We start from the raw sequence: 19,045 nt of genomic DNA, 5'->3' as shown, positions 1-19,045 counted from the left end.
TGTAGTAAGAGCTTATCTCTTGTTTCATTAGACTGTGTGTGTTGAGAGAGATGTAAAATCCATTTCTTTCTGTGGGCTGTGAATAGAGTTTAAAGCCACCCCACTAATCCTCTAAAGGTCTCGTCCAATCCAGAACCAAAATGGTTCTAGTACTGAAGCTAAACATGTACACTTAATTACCACGCAGCACAACAATGACTACTGTATCATGAATATGGATGCTCTAAGTTTTATGTGATACCACTGAACTGTTCAAAAAACATCAATCTTTGTCTCTCAAGACCTAAAACTGCCTGCTCAAAATGTTTGAAAATGAAGAGAATACATCTGTAGAGGGAGAAAAAAGGGAGCAGTACATTTAAGATATACGTAACCTGCAGTTTGCACTGCATCAGGGCTGCCTTGAAAGTAGAGCCCCGCTAACAAAGCAGAGTACTGACAGCAGCACTGGACTGAGGGCAGGCCTAGGCTTGAATCCCAACTCAGTCATGCAGGTCAAAGGATCGGGGTGAGGACAAATGAGTAACGGACATGAAGATTCTTTGTAAACTATAATGTACCATATACATCTAAGTTTTAGTAAAAAGAAATATCCTACAGCTATGAATAAACTGAGTGAGGAGGCAAAAATTCTTAATCCCATCAACAACGTGCCTCACAGCTGCTCAGATAAACTGTGCAACTAAAGCAATACTGAAAATATCTGCCCTCATTCCAGCTCCTATTTTCACAGATTGCAAATTTTAAAAAACAAAAACAAAAACAAAAACAGACAAGATCTGGAAATCTCATTTAATCACTGTAGAAGCAGAAAAATGGAGCCTAAGAATAAAAATCTAATTCACACTCCTCCAAGATCCCTCAGTCTGTTCCTTACTCTGTTTTCATCAGGACTCTCACTCCCCTCAAAGGGCCATCAGGAGGTTTAAAGTGCGTATGTGCAAGTTATGCACTTAGAAAAGTGCCTGGCACATAGCGCTTTATCAATATTAGCCATCTTAGCCAAAACATTTAACCAATTGATTCCTTCAGTGGTAAAATGGGAATAAATCATGCCCACTTTGCACGGATTTTGATTGAATCAAACAGGACTATGTGAAAATAAATAATTTATAATCCAATACAAGTGTGAAGTACTTATCAAAACTATATTAGAAAAGAGCCGAATTCTTCAAAAGTGTCAAAAAGACAAAGACTGCGGAAATGTTCCAGATTAAAAGAAGCTAAAGAGACATAACAACTAAATGCAGAATCTGGCCCTAGACTGGATCCTGTATTGGAAGGTAAAAAAATCCAATAAAAAATATTATTAGGTCAACTGACAAAATTATAATATGGACAGTTCATTAAAGTATTTTACAAATGTAAATTTATGAAGTTGGTAACTGTATTGTGGGCATGTAAGAGAATATTCCTATTCTGAGGAAATACACACTGAAATATTCAGGGGTGAAGACGATGAGGTATGTAGCTTACTCTACAACAGCTCAGAAAAAACTGTGTACGTGTATACGTGTGGACGGATAGACAGGCAGACAGACAGAAAGACAGACCTAATAAAGCAAATGTTTACAACATGTGAATCTGGGTAAAGGTATGTGGGTGTTCTTTGTACTATTTTTATTTTTGCAACTTTTTAAAATTTGAAATTATTACCATATACAAAGTCTAATACACATGTACACACAGGGTTGCAGTACACACATAACACTAGGGAGTTAAAAGAAAGACATAAGGATACTTTCTTTTAGAACTCATAATCAGGGAGGGTTAAGAGTCACAGAAAATTTTACCCATAACACTTTTAATCCTTGAATATCATTTTTAACTACCTAAACCAGTCAAAAGTTCTCTTCTGTTAACAATTAACATTCTTTCACATATTTGTAAAAGTAATCTTTCGGAGGGCATACTCCTTCAAGAATATATAGCCATTGATACTTTTGTTGAAAAAATTTGCCACTCTCCTTTGCAAATTATCTATTCACATATTTTATCCATTTGATTGTTAGGTTAACTTGCATTTTTATCATTGATTTGTAAATACTCTTTATATATTAAAAATGGTTTTAAAAAGACTATGAAAACTTGTACATGAATGTCCAAAGCAGCATTATTCATAAGAACCAAAAAGTAGAAATCACCCAAATGTCCATCAACTGATGAATGGATAATCCAAAATGTGGTATGTCAAAATGATGGAATATTATTTGACCGTAAAAATGACTAAGTACTGACACATGCTACAACATGAATGGACCTTGAAAAACATTATGCTAAGGAAAAAACTCATACATAAAAGGCCATATCGTGTATAATTCCATTGACATGAAATGCCCAGAACAGGCAATTCCACACAGACAGAAAGTACATTAGTGGTTGTCAGAGGCTGAGGAGAGTGGGGAATGAGGAACAACTGCTGATGTTATGGAGTTTCTTTTTATTTTTAAAGATTGGCACCTGAGCTAACATCTGTTGCCGATCTTTTTTTCCTTCTTTTTCTCCCCAAAGCCCCCAGTACATAGTTGTATATTCTAGTTGTAGGTCCTTCTGGTTGTGCTATGTGGGACGCCGCCTCAGCATGGCCTGATGAGTGGGTCTAGGTCCGCGCCCAGGGTCTGAACTGGCAAAACCCTGGGTCGCCGAAGCAGAGTGCACGAACTCAACCACCTGGTCATGGGGCTGGTCCCAGGTATGGAGTTTCTTTTTAGGGTGATGAAAATATACCAGTGATGGTAGCACAACTCTGTGACTATACTAAAAAACCACTAAAGTGTATACTTTAAAAGGGTGAACTCTATGGTATGTGAATTTTATCTCAACAAAGCTATTAAAAAAACTACATCAAAAGTTATCAAGTAATCAAACTATCAAAAAAGACTACATAGAAAACTATGGACTCTCTCTCTAGACAAATGCACATGCACACAAACTATTACAAACAATTATGCGAGGAAAGGGGTGAGGTGAGGAAAGGGGAGTTGTTTATGGAAACACTGAAACTTGTCCATGGACTGCACTGAGAAGCCCTGTGACTGGCACTCTCACACACTGAAAGCAGAAGAATAAATTAGAACTACCCCTATGGAGGACCATTTGGTAATATCTATCAAAATTGAAAAACGGCCTACCTTCTCACTCTCCAATTCCAATTCTAGGAATTTCTCCTACAGATATACTTGCACATGAACAAAATGAAATAAGTACCAAGTTATTCAATGGAGGAATGTTTATAAAGCAAAAAACCTGCAAAAGTCTTAAATATTTATGGCACCCCTATGAAACCGACTACAATGCAGCTATTAGAAGAATAAGAAAGCTTTTTCTGTTCTGATATAGATAGATCTCTAAGATACATTAAGTGAGAAAAGAAAGTAAAACTGTAAATACTTATATATTAAGGAACTGTCTCGGGAAGGTTGCACAAAAAACTACTGAGAGTGACTACTTCTGGGCAGGGAAACCAAATGGCTAGAAAGCATGTGGGGCATAGAAGGATTATCTCCCTAGAAGGAGTCTCCAGGGACAGGTTGCAGGAATGGAAATCAGAGAAAGGACAGAGAAGTATTTAATTATTTATTATGACATAAATCAGCATCTCTTTAAACATATTACTTATTAAACTTATCAAGATGACAAACTGAAAAATATAGAATAAAGAATGCTAAAGTTGCCATAACCTGATGCAAGACATCAGGGGAAAAAAACAAACCTTCTGTTCACTTCCTTTCCAGTTACTGTAACCACAAACGAAATTACTTGCCACAATCTTTACTCAAGACAGATTTTTAGAAGCCCCAAACCTCCATCTAAAAGGAAACTGCAAACATTTTAACAAAGCATGTTTTTCTTTTATTTGCAAAGTCCCTGGCAGAAACAAAGCCAAAAAGTAGTCAGCACAGAAGTAATTTTTAACTAAAATCTGGATAGCTTTTCAGATCTCTAATCCTTCCTGCTGAATTTGTTCTGATGGATTCCTCTAATTTACAGCCTTAAAAAATATCATAATCTCAATGTCTTTGTTATTATTTAGTTACTAAAAAGCATCTACTCATTATTTATCTTCTTAGATCTAAACTAGCCACATAATTTAAGGATATTCAGCTTACACTCTGACCTAACAGAAGACCTATTCTTGGGTATTATAGATAAAACAAGCAGCTTAAGTGACAGTAGAAGTTATGCTTTTTTTCTGAAATAGAACACGGGCACACTCCATTTTTCTAAGAGTTTCTTTGCATTGCTTTGTATTGTAAACAGATTCTTTTAAATTCACATTTTTCTTGAAAGATTCCTCTAGGGGGTCTCTCATGAGTAGTGCTACTATACGTCTTCCTGGGTACGCCAAGAATACAAGGCCCTGACCACTCTTTACCCAGGCCATTTCTCAGGGTTGTGTTTCCAACAAGCAACCTTGAGAGATGAGGTAATGTCTCCCTGTCTCCCTCAGGACAACGAGGAGACTTGCTTACAGCTCACTGTAAAAGCACCAGATTCCAAAGCTCAGCACTCCTCCACTGCAATAAAGAAACACTGGGAGCGCAGCATCCATCTGGGCCCATATCACATCACTCTATGCTCACAACACTAACAATACCTGAAATCTTGAATCTAACTGTGTAACACTGTCTCCAGAGAAAAGAAACACAAAGTTCCAATTTGGCATGCCAGGGGAATCCCCTTCACATTATTTCTAATAACAACAGCCCTGTGGAAAGGGATCCCCCAGCACCCAGATTCTCATGATGGCTTTAGTAACCCAGGGCAGAGACTCCCAAAGGGTAGGGACTGGGTTGAAAGGGGTCAAGATCACTAAGTAAAGAATTAGAAAGAGCGTGCAAGGTAATAAAGAGTTTGGAAGATGCTCGATGGGCTGAATGGGCTAAGAAGATGACCTGGGGCCTCCTGTTGGTACCGTCTGTACCCCTTAATTAGCCTCCCATCTGATGTTTAATTATAATTCTGACTTAGTTCCTCATCATTTTCTTCTCACTGTTCCTACCTACTGATTTCCATTAAGGATTTTTGCTCCACCTTGGCTCACTGTGGAAGATATAGAATATTTCACCACTTTTTCTTCCTGGTCTTTTGTCTCAATAACAAAAACAACGTATCTCCACAGCCTTAAAACCAGGGCTGTAATGTTTCACGAACTTTATGGAATTATGATGGGCAGGTGGAAGTAGTAGGTGCAATGCAAATTTAAAGTGACTGTTTTCAAACCCTTGGTTTGATGTCTGGCAACATTCAATAGCCCTTTAAAGAAAGATAAGCACGCTCTCCTACGAAGGCAACTTTGTAGTTCCAAGATAGCCGTTTACTAAGAAATGGCATAAGAGAATTTCTACATTGAAACGAGAGACCATGTTCATTTTTTCCACCAGGATCAGAGCCAAAAACAAGCCATATTTCTTGAAAACTTAGGTGAGGTTTCCAAGAGTTAAACAGAACAGATTTACCAGCAAAGGGCAGGAAGAGTGAGATTATAATTTGAACCAGGCAAACTGTTTCATAACAGAAAATGTGGCACTTAATGCAGTTTGCAGAATATGGTATGCTAAAAACGCTACTCATGGCAGTAGCACGCCTCTGGAGAGTGAAACTAGCCAAACAAAAGAACAAAAAAAGGTAGAAAAAAGAAGCCATGTCAGCATTACAAAGCCACAAAAGACTGATATACTTTTTGTTGTCGTTGAATGACAATTTTTTCACCACAATTTTGGTTTAAAAGCACAAAAAGTACTGATAAAAATTTTTTCTTTCTGGTCATTTTGAAACACAAATTGATACTATTTCACAGGACTTGAGTCTAACAAATACATGCACCATTGAGGTCAACTGAGTTACTAACCCAGGAGACTATATGAGCAGATCAAAGTTTTCTACAGCTCTTTCTGGAACTACTTTGGGTTCCTGAGTGGCTTGGCCAGCTGATAGGACAGACTGATGTTTCTTTACTTGAAATAAACATTAAGTCAAAACCTCTACCAGAAAACTCATACAGAAAAGGCTTGGCTCACTTCCTGATGTACTGGCCAAGGAAAAATAAGCACAAAAACCTCAATGCAGGTTGACTACAAAATTTATTCTAATCGTCTTTAGGTCTCTTGCACTAGACATACAATACTTGAGTCTTTCTTTTATAATACTGTCAACTCTAAATCTTGAAAAGTAGGAAGAACGCCAGCAAATAAATATTGCTAAAAAAAGAGAATACTTGTTGGTTCTATACTTTCTCATCTCACACATCCTCCAATTCCTCAATGTTGATGGAGACTTCATCAGTAAATTATTCACCAAAGTTACAGAGCCTTCTTAAGAGTGAAAAAGCAGAACAGGCATGGTCTTTCACACCAAAGAACTTATAAAGGATATGTGGCTAACAGACCAACAAATAATTAATTGAAATGTTTAGAGATTACAAAATGGGTCAGTGGCATACAATGATGATTGCCAACATTAAGATGCTCATCATTCAGATATTAAGCCAAGAAGAAAACAAAAGGCCTCCTCTGGTTTTCAAATACAATGATTGTATCACAGAATCTTAGGATTAGAAGGAACCAGTCTTCTCTTCTTCAGTTTAATGAATCATGCCAACCTTTAAACCATTCCTCTACCTGTAACATGGTTTCTAGACATCCTCCCCATCCTAGCTGTGTTCCTTTGGACTGTCCCATGATGGGATGTTATAATTCCATGAATGTAGACTAAGATTATGTTAATATTTTTAATAACTGTGATATACTGTTGATCTATATTTTTTCACAAGTTCTAATTAGTCACTACCTTTTTCATGTCTAAAATATTTCATAATAAATATTTTAAATGTCCTAACACATTATACAAAGACAATTTAGAATATTTTCTATTGTTAGATCTATTTGGAGAGTATTACAGAAGAAACATTCAAATTCATAATTTAAAGAGCATTAAAAGGAAATTTTAAGGGAGCATTTTAATAATCCTCTTTCATCATTCTTAACCTTCTCAGTCTCCTATGAAAAGCATACTCTTTCTTTTATTGGTTGTACCACTTTTTTTATGGTGGGGAAGGTCAACCCTGAGCTAACATCTGTTGCCAATCTTCTGCTTTTTGCTTGAGGAAGATTGTTGCTGAGCTAACATCTGTGCCAATCTTCCTCTATTTTGTACGTGGGACACCATCACAGCATGGCTTGATGAACAGTGTGTAGGTCTGTGCCCGGGATCTGAACCTGTGAACCCCGAGCCACTGAAGTAGAACACACAAACTTAACCACTATACCACTGGGCTGGCCCCAAGTTGTACAACTGTTTAATGGAAAACATCGTGGAATATTTTTACATTTTTGTTATTGTTGTTCATTTACTTATTATAGAAATTTTCCCAAACACCAAAAGGGAAGATTACACACCCAACTTCAATGATTGTCAACATTTTGCCAATTTTGTTCCTGTATCCTGTCCTCATCACCTCCCCGTAGAGTATTTTAAGGCAAATCCCAGCATCATATCATTTCATCTTCAAGTGCAATGCATACTGTGTATTAGTGCCTACTATGCCATAAGCACTGTGCTTACCTTTTCTAGTCCTCAAAATAAACTAACATAATAGTCAAGCCTAATCCTGCACTATCCATGTCTATTCTCACACAACACTAATCTTCCTCCTTCATGTCTTGACATGCACTGTTTTCAATGCCTATACAAACTATGGAAATTATTGTAGAACTTCAACATTCTAGTTTCATTAGATAACATTGCTTTGTTATGTGTCTTTAATATACTGCTGATTGAGATCACTTGGTTATGTTTATGCAACAGAGGAGCAATTTCACAACTAAATGGGCTACTGATGTGGCAGTTGTTAAATTCTGGTAGACAGATTAGTCAGTAGTTTGATAAACAACCTTACATAACTCACAGGATTTTAAAAGTACTAAAGCAGGTAGTATTCCACCTAAAGAAAAGGGGGAATAGCAATATTAACAACCAGTAACATACACTTTTATTTTAAAGAAAACATATAGAGTTTGCTTTCCCAATCACAATTTTGGAGAATCCACTGTTAGACTGGTTATTTCATTAAACTTTAGGCCCATGATGTTCAATTCCTGTTTAATACATAACATGAGGTATTTTGTATCACTTCTGAAGAAAGCAAGAGTTAGCTGGCAAGTGCTATAACTGGTTTTAGGAAATAACAGATCTTAGGAAACTTTCTGTGATTTATAAATTACAAAAAATCCCTACAACATGCTAGAAAATGTGAAGGTTTTCACAGATGGGAAAACACCAAAAAATCATTAAGAGAGAGAATTCTTAAGAGTAGCAAGTCATCATTATGCAGTGGTGGAAACCCTTCAATAAGTCAAGACAGAAGCTAAATATAAACCCTGACTGAAAAGTAGTCTACAGACCCTTATCTAGGGAGTTGCCAAAAATATTTCAATCAGAAAACATGAAAGAATCCTGTAAAATACTAGTATATGATTGGGCTTGGGGAGAGGGGCTTGAGGTAGGTGGTGAGAGTTCCAAAGAAGGAGTTAAAGAAGAGAGAGGTATGCAGACTTCTCTTTTCCTCAAACCACTTCAGATTTTTAAAAACCTTTTCACTTAGATTCTAACATAATCAGCCTTACCGCAATTTTCCACCAACGATTGGATGTATAATTTCAGCACATCTGACACAATATAACAAACTTTAAGAAACAAAAACAAGGCAACAAAAACAAAACACACTGTTTTTGAATCAGGCACTAAAAAAGCATGAAGGTTTAAAACTTACATCCGAGCCCACACTTCTCATGGTACTTTGTAGAACAGGTTTAGTCACAGACAGTTTTCCATTCACTGGGCTACTCGCCACAGGAGTGGGTACCACATTCACCACGTGATTAGGTAGCTGTGCGGCTCCCCCAGTGACAGTGAGGACGGGCTGCGGAGAGGGCAGAACGCCAGGCGCCTGAAGTTGTACCACAGCAGGCTGAGAAAGCACTACGGTCTGACCTGCAGCAGAGCAAAAAGAAAAGGAATCAGCGGGTGCGTAACTGCTCCGGCAGGGGAAGCTGCTGAACACTTAGGTCTCTTCTGCAGATCTAACAGGTAAGACCACATCGAGGGATTTGAAACCACCAATTAACTCTCAAGAGTAGCACAAACTCATGGTGTCTTTTGTTGTTGTGTTTTTAATGAAACCAACCGAATTCATGTCCTTTGACGTTATCATTAACTATATATTTTCATATTTTTTCCATATCAAATTTGCAATGGTTTCTCCAAGTATTAACCTCTGAAATTTATTAGGGCTAAAAGGATTCTTCATATTATAAATAACAAACCTTTTATACGGAACACAAAGAACCACATATCTTAAATTAGTAAGATTTGGAAATACACACAACACCAAAAATACACGGAGATTTAGTAACTCACTATCTAGAAGAACAAGAGGCTACGAATATCAAAAATGTTAAAAACATGTGAGATGAGTTTGTAGCTACAAATACAGGAAACGTAAGTCTGTAATTTAAAGTAGACTGTAGATAATACCAACTCCCCTCCCCCGCCAATGGCCTAAGAATCTTTCCTTAATCTTCACATTTAACATTACTTTAAAATTATGCTAATCTGAGAAGAGTTACTATCACTAACCTAAAGAAGACTCATAAAATTCATAACACTGGTCTACTAAAAATTTTACTTGCTTACTGAGTGTTTCCTTTCAGATCTGGCCAATTTAATAAGGTGCTGAAAGTCTTGCCTAACATCCACAGCTGCTTCAGCCTATCTAGCAGAATAAAGGCACTACAGTAACCAGCAACTAAAACTTCATATATATTTATAACTCTTCTTTAAGGTAAAAAAAAGCATTATACTTTCAGACAATGTAACATGACCCATGTAAAACTCAGCTCAGTATTTCAAAGGATCAAGGAAAACTAAAAACCAAATAATGGTTCAGAACACCTGTTTGTTAAGAACATCTGTTTGTCACATTTCTATAAACTCAAAGTCTTTATGTTTTAGATGGCCTCAAAAAGCATACTAAAAGTAACAGAATTTAATTAGTAGTACTTTATCCAAGACAAATTATAAATTAGTAAAAAAGATCAAAAAATAATTTCATAGACTTGTAATATGTACAATTTACTTGGGCATTAGTGATCACTAAACATTTTTATCTTTTCATTTTCCCTTAGAATAACTTCTTTTATGAAATAAAAACATAAAAAGTGAGGAAATGACTCATTAGCAGATACAAATGCACTTAGGCCATATATGCAAATGAGAATAACTAATAAATAAAACAAATAGCATAGGACCAAGTGTTATGTTTTTTAATAACACTTATTAAGAAATTACAGTGACTCTGGTACTATGAAAAGACATACTCATCATCATGTAAAACTTAAATCAAGGGTTCCCACCCTGAATATAAGTTAATATCAAAAAATACCATGGTCATCCAAGATAATCATGATTGTCCTTTCAATTTCTGTGGGTTGAGAAAATACATGATGAGAAAATGCTATTAAGAATTTAGTAATTGGGGCTGGCCCTGTGGCCAAGTGGTTAAGTTCGCACACTCCACTTCGGCGGCCCAGGGTTTCAATGGTTCAAATCCTGGGCGCAGACATGGCACCGCTCATCAGGCCATGCTGAGGTGGCATCCCACATGCCACAACTAGAAGGACCCACAACCAAAAATACACAGCTATCTACAGGGAGCTTTAGGGAGAAAAAGGAAAAATAAAATCTTTAAAAAAAAATTTGGTAATGATTTTAAATGAATTTGTAGATTATTAATCAGAAGTATAGCCATAAAACTGGAAAAACAGTAGCACAAAGATATATGAAACAAATTATTCAGTCTAGAGAAAATGCTTGCCACAAATATGGATTTGCAGATGCCTTACAAAATGCCCAAGGCTACTACTCCCACCACCCATGCCCCAGGTCCACAGTCTACAGGCTGAGAACCACTGACTTAAACCCATACTTTGAGAAGAGCATTATCAGAAGTAGTGTTCCACATCTCCTAAGTTTAAAAATTACAATAAAAAGGCCCCAAAAAACCCTAAACACTGTTCAATGAATTTGGGGACTATTCCAAAGAATGGAGGAGGTGGTAAACATAAAGAATTAAGTCACGTCAAATAAAGGATCCTACTTCTAGCTCCAGTTACAAATTTAAAGCATTGGCAGGTAACATATACAGATGCCTTGTAATGATTTTTTAAAACTAATTTAGATGGGGCCGGCCCAGTGGCATAGTGGTTAAGTTCACACACTCCACTTCAGCGGTCAAGGGTGTGCGGGTTTGGATCCTGGGCATGCACCTGGCACCACTCGTCAAGCTACACTGGGGCAGCATCCCACATAAAACAGAGGAAGACTGGCCCAGATGTTAGCTCAGCAACAATCTTCCTCAAGCAAAAAGTGGAAGATTTAGGGGCTGGCCCAGTGGCACAGCAGTTAAGTTCGCACGTTCCACTTCGGCGGCCCGGGGTTTGCCAGTTTGGATCCCAGGTGCAGACATGGCACTGCTTAGCAAGCCATGCTGTGGTAGGCATCACACATACAAAGCAGAGGAAGATGGGCATGGATGTTAGCTCAGGGCCAGTCTTCCTCAGCAAAAAGAGGAGGATTGGCAGCACATGTTAGCTCAGGGCCAATCGTCCTCATAAAAAAAAAACCTAATTCAGAAAAATAAACCAAGTCTGTATTATCTGTTGTTCAGTTATCACCATCTCATTGCGGAGAGAACTGCATCACCGAGGGAGGAAGATGGACCAACACCGAGGCAAGGTCTTTTCACCAAACATGGCTCCAAGTCCTACCAGACCACTGTTGTCTCCTTTTGTTCCCTGATGCACACCAAGCCTCTCACACCAGAGTGCCCCACTATCCTCAAATTATCCAGCATCTAAATCAAAGATCCTCTAAATATTCTAGGTACGTTTGGGTTCAAGACAGAATGAGGAGAAACAACTAAAGTTCCACTACAATGTTCAAGAAAAAGAACCAAAAACTTTCATGGCAATTTGCTCAACACCGACCTGCTAGACCCTCACCAGATCACAAAATACCACGCAAAGGACTGTTTGGGACCTTCAATAGTTAGCAGCTGAACAGAGTCACTACTGTTCTTGGTGTGGAAACGGTTAAAAAGGACATACTAAACGGCTGTTTATCCATTTCAGCACGCTCAAAATCCTCTTTGGCATTACATGCAAATCCCCCTTCATGGAACACGGCTGGATTCAACACTGGACACTTCTGACTGTGTACGACGCACTGACTGTGGGAGTCAGCTCTTCCTTTCTAATTTTCTTCAAAGGTTTCCAACTCTGTCTCAACTATTTATGGAATGCCTACTGTGTCTAAAATAGTGTAACTGTGTGACTTTGGGTAAATAATTTCTCTGTGTTTAATTTTCTCATCTATAAAATGGAGATAATAATAGCACCTGTCCTCACAGAGTTGATGTAAGGATTAAATAAGATAACACACTTAAGCACTTAGAACAGGGTGGGGCACACAGAAAGAGCTTAAATGCTAGCCATTATTTACTATTATCATTATAATTAATCTCTTCTGTATAATAATAGCTTCCATAAAGGCTTTGCATGTATTATTAAATCATTAGTTCTCATAGTTACTGTTATTTAACTATGTAAATCTGTAAACTCCCCAATTAGACAGCAGAATTCTTGAGATCAAGGACCACATCTCAGCATTCTTTTAGAGGCAATACAGCACAGTGATTACTTACATAGACTCTGAGCCAGACCACCTGGGCTCAAGTTCTGAACCCCACCTCTCACTAGCAGAACGACCTGGGGCAGGTTATTTTACCTCTATCCTCCATTTCAACGATTTGCACTATCATCTACCCAAAAAGCCCAAGACAGGATACCTTCCTCTCTATCCTCTACCCCACTTCCACAACATCCAATTACCAAGTCCTCTGACTCCACACTTTTTAACATCTCTACTCTCTATCCTAGTCTCCATTTTCACTGATATTCCAGGCTTTCATCATCTCTCACCTGCACTATTCATAACAGTCTTAACAGATGTATAAGATTTAGATGGAGAAGTAGGCAGAAGTTATTTCAGGCAGTTAGAATGGTATAAGCCAAGAAACTAGGAAAAACAAGAGAATTCAAGGAACAATGGCCAGGTTAGTTGGGCTAAAAGTAGGGGTTTCTAGAAAGGAGAGATAATAATAATATAAACTTTAGAATACTAAACTGAACCAAACTACGATGGGTTTTACATTCTAAGCTAGAGAATTTGAATTTAATCCTATAAGAATTACTACTTCTTTTTTAATGGTCAAATATTTACTACTGATACGTACATCGATTACCTGTAAATTGCATGTCTTATATTTGCCATCTTCCTCCCTCTCCATTCTCAAGTAAGTGGAAGACATACACTTTTTTTTTTTTAAAGATTGGCACCTGAGCTAACAACTGTTGCCAATCTTTTTTTTTTTTCTTTCTTGCTTTATCTCCCCAAATCCCCCCGGCACAGAGTCGTATATCTTAGTTGCAGGTGCTTCTAGTTGTGGCATGTGGGACATGGCTTCAACGTGGCCTGACAAGCAGCGCTATTTCCACGGCCAGGATCCAAACCAGTGAAACCCAGGACCGCCGCAGCAGAGCGCACGAACTTAACCACTCAGCAACGGGGCCGGCCACGAAGACATACACTTAAATCTATATGTTATAATAACCTCTCTAGATTGTACTATAAAAACAGACAAGTGCCTTGTATTAGCATATGCTCCCCCTAAATAAGTACTATCTTCAGATAATGGGAAAGCACTAAAGTTCTAAATAATTTAGGAATACCTCTTGCTTTACACACTAATCTTATTAATGTCAGACTTTCACTTTTTATACATGTGTTTTAATAGCTTATGGGAACTATAATGACGTTCTTCACGAGTTTAAATTTTCAGCTTTTGGGAAAACATAGACCCTTTTGAGATTCTGAGGAAAGTTTTAGAGACTATCCTTAGAAAAATCTACATATGAACATACACTAAATCTTGCATCTTATTTCAAGGAGTTCATGAACACTTAACATCCATTCACAGACCACAAGAATATCCATTCAACAGGACTGCTCTTTTTCCATGAAAAAGGCAGCAGTTTTGACCCTGTATGGAGAGGGCAGGAATTTCAGGTTGGTTTGTTTGGTAGGGATTGACTAATGGATTTTCACTGATCCATCCAGTCTCTCACCTAGTTCTTCTTTTCATCAGTGTCATATTGTCTACGAACACAGAATAGAACAAAGCTAACAGAGTACCTGGAAATCAAATTGATGACCTTGTCCTCATTAAAACCATGCTCCAAAGAAATGAGCTAACAATCCATAGCTAGAAATACAGTCATAAAAGCAAATGTAATTGTTGGTGTTTATTTACAACCCATACCCCATTAACACCTAGTCCTACTTGGTGCCAACAAGCTAAATTCAGGGAAAGAATGCTGCACAGGTTTTCCTTTACTCATGTGTACACCTATCAGGATGAGTACAATGACGAATAATCTGCCTAAGAGATCTCTATGTGCAAATGATTCCTATATCTGAATAGAATCTGAACTTGAACTTCTTTGAATACTGACCTCAACCTCTTGTAGAATCAAGTAAGTGAGGCCATCTGGTGGCTAATATATAGAAACACACACATTCTTAACTAGTTGAAGACAGTTCAGGTCTCTTCCTAAGGCCCTGTACAAGATTATGTTTACAAACCGTGCCACCTCCTCAGGGATTAAGCGCCTGATTCTATTGCCAAAACACCCTTATTAGACCTGAAATGAACCATATTATTTTCAATACTGACCTCTCCTTAAAAACAAAAAAGTTCATAAACACAAAAATCTCAGAATAAAATGTCACCAAGAAAGTTTCCCAGATTTTCTTCTTCATTACAAGTGGTTATATAAAACCACAAGCTTTAGAGACAGGTGTTTTCATAATTAATACTGAAAAAAAAAAGTATTAGATGTAACTGATCCAGATAGCTATCTCCCTTGTTAGGACAGGAACCACACATTAGTCAACTCTGCAATATCCTCAGAACCAAGGACAATTCCTGACACAGAGCAAGTGCTTCGAAATTATAACCTGATTTAAAACACATCATATGACAAGCCTCAGTGCCCTCCAATTAAAGATACACAGCCTCAGATTTCCCTTAGGTACCTTTAGCAGGTGCAGGATGTATACTGATAATTGGTTGCTGCTTTGCCAATGGCATGAGTGTTGGTAGTGTCTGAATAATGATGGTTTTCGCTGGCACGCTGGAGTTTGTTTGGGTCTTGGGTGCTGCTGGAAGTAATAAAGGCTTGGGTTGAATTGAAGGTTTTGAATTCATCTGAATTTTTTTCTTTGGAGTCAGTCCATTTTCTGGAGAAAAACCAAACAAACCATAAATTAATCTGAAGGCAATTAAGCAAATCCTAGAAAACAGATTCTTTTTTCTTTTTTTTTCCTTCTCCTCCCCAAACCGCCCCCAGTACATAGTTGTATATTTCAGTTGTGAGTGCCTCTGGTTGTGCTATGTGGGATGCCGCCTCAGCATGGCCTGATGAGCGATGCCATGTCCGTGCCCAGGATCCAAACCGCTGAAACCCTGGGCCACCAAAGCAGAGCACTTGAATTTAACCACTCGGCCACAGGGCCGGCCCCACAGAAAACAGATTCTATCATACACCTTTCTCTACACATTATCTTCACCTCTGAGTAACTATCTTTAACTGGAGTTTAAGCATAGCTACTCTATATCTTAATGAACTGAAGAAAAGTCCTTAATCTGAGGTCTTCCTTTTTGACCAAGCTGCAGCTTTGGGAATGAGACACATGAGCTGGTAAAGAGAATAACTAAAATCAGTGAGTGAAGCCTAGAGGTTAATGAGGTAACGAAGTAACAAATGTCACAGCCAAATGGCCCACACATTCAGTATCTTTAACTGAAACTTTGAAATCTCTGCTGAAGATGATAAGGGCCTGAGTCAATTTTAAAGTAGTTTTCACCTATAAAGACAAAGGCAACCAAAGATTATTTCTTCCATTTCCTTTCCACATTAATCATCCATAACAAACAAAACAGATCCACTAATTTAAAAATAGTAAGCCAGCTTAATAAACATACATTTAATCCAACATTTTCTTTTAAGAAATGGAACCAAAGCTCAGTCTAGAACAGAAATAACAGAAGTTAGGAGATGGAGTAATACCAGTTTTGTTCCTAGGACCAACAATGGGCTTATCTTCCTTCAGTGGCTCTGCTGAGGAGGGACTATTAGAGTTTTCACCATACAATGAAAGGGGAGACATCTGGGAAGTAGAAGACAAATCCAACTCCTCCTGCAGCAAAACAAAACACAAACAAATGCATGCAGAAGAATACAATCCTTGAGCAGAAAACTGCTTAGAAAGAGAGGCGAGATCCATATATAAACAGAGAAACACTTCAAGATCACTTCAAAGCAAAGATGTGGTGTATCAGAAACTATATATAAGCACTGAGACTATCGCTAAATCAACACTATCCATCAACACTAAAGGAAAAAATAACCCAAAATGCAAAGTATGTCTATGTCATCCTCGTGTATTAAAGATATGAATCACTGATCTGATCTGCTTCTACATTTCCTTCCACAAACTTTATATTTTACTTGATTCCTAGTCATACAAACATTCAGTGTTATTTTAAGGCTACAGTTAAAATGCCAATATCCTTTCCCCATGATCTCTTATTCAGTCTTATGAGAATCTCAAAAGCAAATAATTCTTACTATTTTTATCCTTTTCTATTTATTAACACTGCCTTTGTCCCAAATGTTTTGAAAGAAAAATACTGAAAGTACCAGGGCTATTTTCTTTCATGCGTGAATTGACACTACAGAGAGATAGATATATACATAAAGATAATATTAATATTTTCCAAAAGTCGTTTAATATTCAGTGGATCTGTCTCATTTTGTTAGCATAAAGAAACTCAACATAGGGTAAAGCTCACATTTTAATTCCAAGACAAAAAGACGTTATTTATAATAATTGAATAAGCATACATACACACGTCATACTATCTTCAAAATAACCTATAAGAGTATTAAAAGAAAAGTTAAGAGAACAGTTGTTACTCTCAGTATGATGTAGGCCTCCTTAAGTCAAAAAATCCAGAAGCCATAAGGGAAAAAGAAATAGATTTGAACAAATAATTAAAAATACTTTATAATGAAAAACAGACCATAAACAAAGTTAAAAGATACATATTGGAAGAAAATATTTGTCAAAATTGGGCAAAGAACAGGAACAGCCACTTCACTGAAGGAAATAGCAAATGATAGCCAAAGGCAATTTTAAAAGAAAATTTTTCTTTTTATTTTATTTTTCTTTTTGGTGAGGAAGACTGGCCCTGAGCTAACATCTGTTGCCAATCTTCTGCTTTTTGCTTGAGGGAGAGTGTCGTTGGGCTAACATTGTGCCAATCTTCCTCTACTTTATGTGTGATGCCACCACAGCGGGGCTTGACAAACAGTGCTAGGTCCACGCCTGGGATCCGAACCTGCGAACCCTGAGCCACTGAAGCAGAGCACATGAACTTAACTACTACACCAGCAGGCCAGCCCCTAGAAAATATTTTTTTTTTGATCATCAGATAAGAAAAAATTTCAATGACCTAGAGAGAATAGGGGAGAAATGGTCACTCTCTGTCATGCTGGTGAGAATAACTGCTTCATTCCTTCATCCTTAACACCTACTCAGCATGTAGCCATAAGCTATGTTATAGGAATCTTACAGAGAATATTACATATATAAATTATTTTATATATTATATACTATATAACTCTATAGTATATATGAGATAAATTATAAATATATTTGGGAAAAAACAAAGAGTACAAGATAACACAGGAGGAAACTATTATCTTCATGGCCTTTGATGCTTAAAAGGTATCTGATAAAATGCAGTGAATATTCCTCATAAAAGTCCAAGAAAACAAGGATTAGAGAGATGCTTCCTTAACATTAAAAAAAGCTATGCATAATTATACAGCCAAAGTCATACTTCATGGTGAAATACTAAATGTATTACCATTAAAGTCAAGCCAAGGAACAAATAATTCTTTTTCCTGTAATGCTAGCAAACATAATTATACTAGAAAATAAAATAAAAGGAATAAATAGTAGAAATAGAAGGGACAGAAGTGCCTTTGTCTGCAAAGTGATATGCTGTCTGCTTGGAACACATATAAGAAACCCAAGTGAAAAAATATTTCACTATGAAGATACTGTATTAATAACCACACAGAAGATAAAAAAAAAGTTTGCTCACAATTCTAATAACAATTATAAAATACCTAGGAATGAATTTTCTAAGAAATGCCAGGACCTATACGAAGAAAACTCAGAAGCATAACAGAAAATTTGAGTAACAGAGATATATAATATTCTTTAACAGAATAATTATAAAGGTGATACAATTGGGAAAACTGGTTCATAAACACAGAGAAAAATTAAAACTGGACTCCTACTTAACACCACATATTAAGGTCAACTCTAAAGGTATTAAGCCATCTAAATGTGAAAGGTAAACCATATAGTTACTGGAAGAAAACGCAGGAGAATATCTTTGTTGCCTGCAAGTAGAGAAGGACTTAAGCAAAACTTCAAAAATAAACCAAAAGCAAAGAAAAAGAAGACGAATCTAATTCAAAATTAAGACAGTCTATTCAATTAAGACTACAAAGTTAGTAGACAAATAACAGGAAGGAATAAGATATACACACTGTCTAAACCAAACAAGAGTTTAATATCTCAAATACACAAGGAATTCCTGCAAATAAATAAGGAAAAGATAAAAACTCAGTAGAAAAACTGGCGAAGGATAGGAATAAACTATAGAAGAAAAACACCCAAGATCCCAATAAACATGAAAAGAAAGGTTGAAAACAATCAGTAAGCAAAGACATACAAATTAAAACAAAACAAACAACAAAAAACACTTTACACCTTCTGGCAACAATTA

At 37.0% G+C, this 19,045-nt stretch overlaps 1 protein-coding gene and 1 long non-coding RNA gene across 11 annotated transcripts in view; one reads left to right on the top strand and one right to left on the bottom strand.

Moving 5' to 3' along the window:
* Positions 1–19,045, bottom strand: part of ATF6 (activating transcription factor 6) — a 212,333-nt gene that overhangs the window by 174,918 nt on the left and 18,370 nt on the right. For all 10 annotated transcript variants that reach the window (XM_070497520.1, XM_014841141.3, XM_070497518.1 and 7 more), the window contains 3 exons: positions 16,248–16,377; positions 15,214–15,417; positions 8,771–8,991 (listed from right to left, as the gene is read on the bottom strand). In XM_070497520.1, the coding sequence (XP_070353621.1) occupies positions 8,771–8,991; positions 15,214–15,417; positions 16,248–16,377 (555 nt within the window). The remainder of the gene's footprint in view (positions 1–8,770; positions 8,992–15,213; positions 15,418–16,247; positions 16,378–19,045) is intronic.
* Positions 8,903–12,450, top strand: LOC139042017 (uncharacterized). The gene is made up of 2 exons (XR_011498208.1): positions 8,903–9,087; positions 11,726–12,450. It is a non-coding gene; the product is annotated as an uncharacterized lncRNA (long non-coding RNA).

This window comes from Equus asinus, chromosome 25, assembly GCF_041296235.1.
Source record: "Equus asinus isolate D_3611 breed Donkey chromosome 25, EquAss-T2T_v2, whole genome shotgun sequence".
In the NCBI taxonomy this organism is placed as follows: domain Eukaryota; kingdom Metazoa; phylum Chordata; class Mammalia; order Perissodactyla; family Equidae; genus Equus; species Equus asinus.
This window is presented reverse-complemented; position numbering and strand designations above follow the sequence as displayed.